At 48.5% G+C, this 8,808-nt stretch overlaps 1 protein-coding gene across 6 annotated transcripts in view; it reads left to right on the plus strand.

Moving 5' to 3' along the window:
* Window positions 1–8,808, plus strand: part of CLEC16A (C-type lectin domain containing 16A) — a 225,531-nt gene that overhangs the window by 27,096 nt on the left and 189,627 nt on the right. For all 6 annotated transcript variants that reach the window (XM_019650914.1, XM_019650919.1, XM_019650917.1 and 3 more), the window contains exons 2-3: window positions 5,123–5,251; window positions 8,414–8,547. In XM_019650914.1, the coding sequence (XP_019506459.1) occupies window positions 5,123–5,251; window positions 8,414–8,547 (263 nt within the window). The remainder of the gene's footprint in view (window positions 1–5,122; window positions 5,252–8,413; window positions 8,548–8,808) is intronic.

The following is an 8,808-nucleotide window of genomic DNA, read 5'->3' on the forward strand; positions in this document are numbered from 1 at the left end:
TCGCTTCACTGGCCCATGTTGGTATTATCATTGCGCTCTTCTCAGGTGAGGCAGATCAGTAGCCGGCCACTGGACGGCCACTCACGGTGGCTCTTGGCAGCTCACATTGGCTGCCAGCCACTCAACGGTAGCTCATGGCAGCCCACTGCAGCCTACTCCGTCAGGGGTAACTCACCGCCTCCCAGCTCCAGGTCGAGCTGTTGTTCACCATCTTAGCTGTAGAGGGCGCAGTGTCACTGGCCTCATGTGGTATCCAAACTGGGACCCTGCTGCTCAGCTCACACTCCCAAGCCAACTCTTAACCAATGCGCCACTCTGTTGGCCCCTAACTTCTTCTTCTTTCTTTTTTTAAATTAAAGTTTTTTTTGGTGACAATGGTTAGTAAAGTTACATAGATTTCAAGTGTACAATTCTGTAATACATCATCTATATATCACATTGTGTGTTCACCACCCAGAGTCAGTTCTCCTCCCATCATCCTATATTTGAAACAGTAAGTTTCTTAGAAGAAAACATCATTTCATGAAGTAGTTGAGGATTTCTTAAACTTGCTACAAAATATACTATCCAAGGGAAAGACTGAGAAATTGGACTGCATTAACATTGAGAACTTCTGCTCATTGAAAGACCACTCTAAAGAGAGTGAAAAGGCAAGCCACATTCAGAGAAAATGTTGGTCGTATGTATATCCAGTACAGGATTTGTGTTCAGAATATATAAAGAACTCCGTCAAATAAATAAGAAAAAGGTACCCTACTTAATAAAAAATGAACCAAAGACTTGTACAGGTACCTTGCAAAAGATCTTCAAATAGCCATAAATATATGAAAAGACACTCAACTTGAGTTATTATGCATAAAACCCCAGTGCCACCTCCCCATATATATGCCCAGCGGAATGGCTCCACTGGAAAAACAAAGGACAGCAGGCGTCGGAGGAGCTGTGGGGCTGCCGGAGCCCTCCGCTCACACCGCCTGGCGGTTTGGCTGTGGGCGAGCCGTTGCTGGCCTGGCCTGTGTTGTGGGGTCGCAGTTTGCACATCCCAGGTCACTGCGAGTATGCGGGTTACATGAAGCCCCTCACACAGAGCCAGGCATGTAGGTCATGTGCCGCCGTGGGAGCTTCTAGAATCTTCTTTTCAGGAAGTTACTGCCCTGTTCTCTCCCCTGGGGTTGTCTATAAGGGCCTCCTCACAGTCACTGGGATTTTTTCAGAGCTTAGTTGATGAAACAGTGGTGATAACAGTATTGATAATAGCGACTGGCAGCTTAGATGCCTGCCTTTTCCTTGTGTATTCCTCCTAACAGCACCACAGTAGGCAGGTACTAAAGCCTTAAGGGACTTAAAATGTTCCCATTTTGCAGGCGAGAGAACTGAGGTGCAGAGATTAAGCCACTTGCTCAAGACCACCCAGCTACAACCAGACGTTCCACTTCTTGCTCTGGTTTCTCTGGACCTTCTCCTCACTCCTCCCCTGAAGTCTCCTTTTTATGACTGTTTGCATCCAGCCTGAGTGCTCCTTCTGAAGTGCTGGAATATTCCTTGTGTAATTTAATAATGATGTTAATAACGGGCCCCGTGATAATGACCACAACGTAGTAATAGTCATAGCAGCTAGCCTTGCGTCTGTCGAGTGATTACCGTGTGCCAGATGCCAGCGAACCCCTGCAGCAACCCTGCAAGGGGCCCTGCCTGTGACTGCCACTTTATAGACGCCGAGCTCCAGAGAGTCAAGTGCCTTGTCCAAAGGCCACAGTTAGGAAGCGGCAGGGCCGGGGTCAGCCCCAAGGCTGTCTGTTGGACTCTTAAAGCCCAAGCTCTTCACTACCGCTCTGTGCTGCCACTTGCTGTGTTTGGCTTTGGGCCCTTGACCACCATGTTCAGTGTTTGCATGTTGTGATGTCACTCATGTTCATGAAGATGGTCCCCTGCTATCCCCCCCCCATTGGGCATTTATTGAGTACCTACTGTGTACCAGACATTTTGGAGTATATTGAGGTCACCAAGATCAATAAGATGGTACTCCTGACCGCAATGAACTCAGGTCTTGTGAAGGAGGCAGACCATTTCAAACGAGGGTGGTCTGTGCAGCAGAAAACGCATATGGGTACAGAGGTGCCAGAGAGGAGGGGGCAGTCAAATCCATTCGGGCAGGAGAGCAGGGAGGTTCTTTAAGGAAGGCCTTTTACCAAGAGGCGCATGAGCTGGGTTTTGAAACAGGAGTCAGAGTTTGCTGATCGGTCAGGGCAGCAAGGGCACTCCAGGCAGAAAGCGCGGTGAATAAAATCAGGGCTAGTCGTACAGATCTTAAACTCTATCCCTATGGGGGGATCTTCAGAGCAGACCCACTCCCCTGGGCCACTGCCTCCCAGGAGTGTGATAGTGAGATGCTAACGGATGCCCCCCTCTACACAGAAGGAGACGCCAGAGTGGGGAGAAGCTGTCCCTGCCGTGGCACCAACAGTGCCTGTCACGGCAGGGAGTGGGCATGCTGGGGACTGCGTGGAGAGTGTCACTGCTGGCCACAGTGTGAGTGTTGCAGTGGCTCGGAAACTCTCGTGGTCGCTTGTTCAAAATGCATGCAGATTTGGGGCCCTGCACCAAGGAGCCTGTGGGTTGCTCTGCAAGAGATGGGCGTGCCTCAGCTGCTTGTCCTGATGTGCCACCTGTACTGTGGACAGGAAGCTGCTTCCAGGACCGAGTATGGAGAGACAGAATGGCTTCCTGTAGACAAAGGTGTCAGACAAGGGTGCATTTTTATCTCCCCATTTGTTTCATCTGTGCACAGAACATATCATATGAAAAACTAGGCTAGCTTCAGAGGAAGGAGTGACAATTGGTGGAAGAAATATCAATAACTTAAGATGTGCAGAAGACATCATCTTATCGGCAGAAAGTAGCAATGATTTGAAAAGACTTCTGATGAAAGTGAAAGAAGCACCAAAGCAGGACTCGCATTTGAACATCAAGAAGACAAAAATCATGACCACAGAAGAAATGCACAACTTGAACATCGACAGTGCAGATACCGAAGTTGTTAAAGGTTTTGCTTACCTTGGTGCAGTCATCAAGTCGAGTGGAGACTGCAGCCAAGAAATCAAGAGAAGGCTGAGCCTCGGAGGGACAGCAATGGAAGAATTAGGAAAGATCACCAAGAACAAAGCTGCGTCATTAGAGACCAAGGCTGAGACCACCCACACTCTCATATTCTCAGTTACTGTGTATGGATATGAAAGTTGGACAGGGAAGAAGGTCGATAGGAAAAAAAATGGATTTATTTGAAATATGGTGTCAGTGGAGAGAAAGACGGATAAGTGGGTCCTAGAGCAAATGAAGCCTGAAACATGGCTGGAGGCAAAAATGAGAAAACTGAAGCTGTCCTACTTTGGCCACAGCAGGAGGGAGGGTCCTTTGGAAAAGACAGTCATGCTGGGAAGATAGAAGGCAGCAGGGAAAGAGGGAGACCGAATATGAGATAGATGGAGTCCATAAAAGAAACCCCAGGCAGGAGTCTGCAGGAGCCGAGCAGGGCCGTGAGGACAGGAAGGACACTGTGGATATCACTCATTAATAGGATCACCTGGAGTCAGAGACGACCCAACAGCATGTATCACACCCAGGAGTCAGTTCTGTTGGTCTGGGGTGGGGAGCTAGAATCTGCAACTTAGGTGATTCCCATGCAGGAGGCCTGTGAACCACAATCTGAAAAACTGCCCTTTGAGCCTTTCGGGGAAGATGAGTCGAAGAGACATGAAGACAGAGATTCACGAGTCAGACCTCTGGTGATTCATTCCAGGGTGGTTGAATGCTGTGTAGTTGCCTTTAAACAGAGGAAACTGGCCTCTGCTCCCATGCACAACCCTGCCGATAGCATTGGGCACGGGCGGTGGAGATTTCTCGTTTGGGAGGCCTATTCTAGTTATTGCATGGTAAAAGTTGCATGCAATTTTTAATGAAAACCCAGCCCTCTTAAGCAGCTGATTGCTCCTTATGTTCCATCTGCAAGGTTCTACCCATTATATCATACCCCTTTTAGAGATTTTCGATGGGATGAGTATCTCTTGTCTTTCCCTGTCTTACTTTTACCAGCCCCCGCCCCCAAACTGAAAGTGGCCATAAAAGAAGTCAGGAGGTAACTTCCTGAGTAGCTCCCTCTTGGTACCCCCTTTTCCTTCCCAAGCCTGAGGCTCCCGCGGCAGCGGAAGTTACCTCAGTCTGTGTGCCGTGGCGATTCTATCCCAGGCAGCATTCCCAGGGCATCCTGCCAGGCTGCTGGCCTCACTGCTCAGGACTGGCCTCTGCGACTCTTTCAGTTGCCCTCACCACCAGCAGAGGGCCTGGAGGACTGGCCTGGGCCTTCCTGTCTCTGCCCCCGGCTGGTACAGGGCAGGGCTGGGGCAGGTCTGGAGCAGCGTAGGCCTTCCGAGATCATTTGGGTTGGGGAAGTATGGTACTCTAGTCTCAAGCCCACTTGACTTTGTGAATTCAACAGTCTGTACTCAGCAAATAAGATCGGTGCCCTGCACACAGCCCACTTCATGAGCGCCGTCAATTCTGATGGGTGGGCTGCAACTCATGGGGGATCATGGGCAATCTAAGGGTAACCTTGATTGCACATGATTTTTACCCCAGGTGCTGGCTTTGAGACCCACCCTCCCTGAACTGACTCCACCTCTTGCGGGTCTTGTCTTAGGCATTCAGCCCTGAGCCTCGGGTCTCCACTGGCTCCACTAGCATCAGAGTCACCTGCGGAGTGTGTGGAAAGGCTGACGCCTGGGCTTCCCTCAGTAACCCCGAATCTGATCTCCGGGTGGGCTCCCATACCCTACTTTATCCAGCTCTCCAGCTGACTCCCTTACCCACTCGAGTTTGAGGATGGCTGTCTTCAAGGGCTTGAGCATTCTCTCGCCTCAGTTTGGGTTGGCGTGTCCCTGGTTACTTAACTCTGCAAAGCATTGTCTGCCATTTTTCTTGAGTGGTGAGCTCTGTCTCATCTGGATGGGGATTGTGCTAACTGGATGGCTCTGAAAGCACAGCTGTAACGTCCCCCAAGTGTTACTAATGGTCATTGGGCCGGCTTTCATTTCAGTGGGTAATCTTTCTTTTCTTTCCTTTCTCTCAGGTATCTTTACAACGTTTTGACCAAAAACACCACAGTCACAGAACAGAACCGGAACCTTCTAGTGGAGACCATCCGTTCCATCACCGAGATCCTGATTTGGGGTGATCAGAATGACAGCTCTGTATTTGAGTAAGTGTTTCTAAGGTTTTCTGATTCTCCTTCTTCCTGTGAATGTTTTCCTAAATGCATATCATGAGTTATTCCTGATGATGTCAGAATTTGACACCCATTTGGTCCTGCACAGATACATATCTATATCTCTCTATGTTTATAAAATGTCCTTGAAACGCTGTAGAAATGCAGGCTGAAAATGGGGAAGTTATGGAAATGAGTCTCTCTAGAAAATCTGAAAATATCGTGGGTAATTTTCCTAGTGGTGTCTGATTATCACGCCCAAGGAAGGAGACAATGTCCTGGGTAGTTAGACGCTGAGTGAGCTGAAAGGACCCTGCCCTGGGGGAGACACTCAGGGTGGACATTTACTGTGTTTGCTGATGGGCGAAGAGGCACAGTGTGAGCTCTGGATGAGACAATCCCCCTACGCCTCTCAGGGACCCCAGGGTGGAGGCCCTGTTGTCCCTCCCGTCCGTCCATGTGTGTGGCCACACAGCTGGTAAGTGACAAAGCAGCGCCCCCTGCCAGAGCCCAGGGGTTTGTCCTCATTCTCAGTCTTAGGCCAGCCTCAGTTTCCTCGTCTCTGAAGGAGAGAGAGCAAGTTCCCTGCCTAGTGCCTGGTATGGGGTAGGCACTAAGAAATGTTAGCAGTTCATAATAAAAAAAGGTGTCCCTGCTGGATGGTTAAAAAGAAAAGGCCATGAACTACTTCCCCAGAAGACCTGTCTCAGTGTCTAAGTGAAGAGAATTTGGGTTATGACAAGCACCAAAGACAGATTTTATTTTTATATAAAATAATCTCAATTATAAGTATTGAGGCCACTTTAAAACCCATTTTTAAAAAATACGGGTATTCCATTTCCAGCCTGGCTTTTAGATATCCTGATTTTCCGGGTAGCTCTGTATTGTCATCAGGTTATCTAGGATAAAGCTGCTTGTGGAACGCGTAAACCTGTGACACTGGTCATGAGCCCCAAAGGACAACATGAGTAATAAAGTGAGGAGTTGCTTACAGACGGGACCCGCTTCCTTTAAGGACCCGTGGGGAGTTGGTTGGTTGGTTGGTATCTTTTTGAAAATGAAAGGGACCCTTGCTTTAAAGATTAGAAACTTTGCCCTCCTTTACTAAATGGACTTTCTTAGTCCATCCGTCAGCTTAGAAAAACTCCTGAGTGCTTAGATGTCCAGTGATTTTTAAATGGCTGCCTGACATGGTCCCCAAAAGGATTTGTTTTTAATACTTTTTTTTTATTATTTTGGAGTAATTTTAGATTTGCAGAAAAGTTGTGAAGATAGTAGAGGAAGTTCCCATGTACCCCTCACCCTGCTCCCCCATTGTTAACATCTTAGATTACCAGGGTGCTTTTGCCAAATCTGAATAGCTGACATCGGTACCTAAATACTAAGTAAACTCCATACTTGATTTGGATTTTGCCAGTTTTTCCATTAATATCCTCCTTTTTTTTTTTTGCTCTAGGATCCCAGTCCAGGCTCCCACAGTGCATTTCGCTGTCACATCTCCCCAGGCTCCTCTGGTCTGTGACAGTGCCTTAGTCTTCCCTTATCTTTCAAGACCTTGACATTTTGAGGAGTACCTACTCCACTTGGGGGCGTGGGAATGAAGCCCTGCCTTCTGGAAGGGGGGAGTATCTACATATATTATTTGAAATTTTTGTGCATGGAAGATTCGTTTCTTCTCCCCAGTTATTTATTTATTCAATCATTTATTTGTAGCAATATGAACGCGTGGGTATTTATTTTACACTTTGGATTACAATCCAATACTGTGCCGCTCATTTTGTTGCTCAGTTTGTTCCAGCTTGCCCACCGGGTGCCCTTCCAGTTGGGTCCCTGTATCCCTTTGGCACGCCCCCATCCTTTTGGTTTTTGAGCACCCCCTTACTTTCTGGTGCTGTGGGATGCCCCAGGCTCATTTGTATTTTACCTGCTGCAGCCTTAGAATTAGTCATTTTTCCAAGGAGTACCCCCTCTCCCCCCCACCACTCCCCTAGGTTGTCTTTGAAAATCCAGGCCCTTGACTTCACGCTAGACCTAGGGAATCGGTCCATCCCTGGGCAAGCTCTCGGTGCAGCCATTTTAGTAAGTTCCCGAGTTGGTCATCGTTGTGCTGCGGTGAGCTTGTTGGGTGATACTTGGCAGACAGGTAAACAGAATAGGTCAAATGATAGGACTTTCCTGGGGGTCAACGTGAAGGCTCCCAAAATCAGAGTTGGAAAAGATTTTCACGATCTGTTTTTAGGTGACTTATTTATTCATTTACCCTTTCATGGATTCAAACAGAAGTTATGCAGCCCATAGTCGCACCACCATGGAGCTGACAGCTGAGGGGAGAGAGACACTAAAATTAGGTCAACCAGCAGACACACGTGGCTGCAGGAATTTGCTTGGAGTGTCCCAAATGAGAGGTTATGTAGTCTTAGCTCGAATTCAGAGAGCACGTTACCAGAGACATCACTTTCTTCCTTTAAAGAAAGACGTTAGGGGGCGCAGCCTCCTTTTGAAGACTAAAAGAGTCAACGTGTACCCCCAAGAGTCATTGCTTCCAGGATCCATACAGACAAACATCCTGTCCAGAATAATAAAGGCCATTGCAGACTTGGGGACAGGCTAGGGTCCCCCCCATATCAGCATCTTCTTGTTTCTCCCAGTTCTTCTTCCCTAGATATGGAAACTACAAACTTGACAATTTGGAAACCGGAACCCTTAATGTTCAGTGTTATCTTGCCCCTTTGTAGGGAATTCCCATTGTTGTTTAACTCTCAGAGACACGGAGAGCAAAGGAAAGAGGCTCAGGAAGGAAAATGAAGGCTAAAAAATGTTTGCTAGAAAGTGCTGCTTGTTGGGTGTAATAAGCACCGATTACCATGTAATCGTTTAGTAGGTAAAGCTCTCTCCCATTCTGTCAGAAACCCAGTTCACTGCTTCCCGGAATCAACACTGTTCTCACATTCTGGGAAGAGAGCTTGGAAGGTTGCATTTGCTTTGGTGGAAGACGGCATCGCGGGCGCTGAATAGCAGGGAAGCCGAGACCGTGCAGGTGGCGTGGTCTGGCTGCTCTGCGGATGCCTTTGGGGGGTCGGGGCTACACGTGTGCTATGCATGTAGCCGGGGATGACGTGGAAGCAAACCACCGACGCTTTCCGATTCTCTCCCCAGCTTCTTCCTGGAGAAGAACATGTTTGTTTTCTTCTTGAACATCTTGCGGCAGAAATCAGGCCGTTACGTGTGCGTTCAGCTGCTGCAGACCCTCAACATTCTCTTTGAGAACATCAGCCACGAGACCTCACTCTGTAAGGACCGTCCTCGGCCCCTGCCCCTGCACCATGGAGTGTCGGCCGCGTGTGGCTTGGTGTGGCTCTTGTGTTGTCGTTTTGAACGTCTGTGCGTACTGTGTGTCTTCGTGCGCTTGGGCTGCCGTGACAAAGTACCCCAGACTTGGTGGCTTAGACAACAGAAATCTGTTTTCTGGAGGCTGAAGTCCAAGGTCAAGGTGCTGTCAGGGTTGCTTTCTGATGAGGCCTCTCTTCCTGGTTTGCAGATGGCGGCTCCCT

This window comes from Hipposideros armiger, unplaced genomic scaffold, assembly GCF_001890085.2.
Source record: "Hipposideros armiger isolate ML-2016 unplaced genomic scaffold, ASM189008v1 scaffold_149, whole genome shotgun sequence".
Taxonomy (NCBI): Eukaryota; Metazoa; Chordata; class Mammalia; order Chiroptera; family Hipposideridae; genus Hipposideros; species Hipposideros armiger.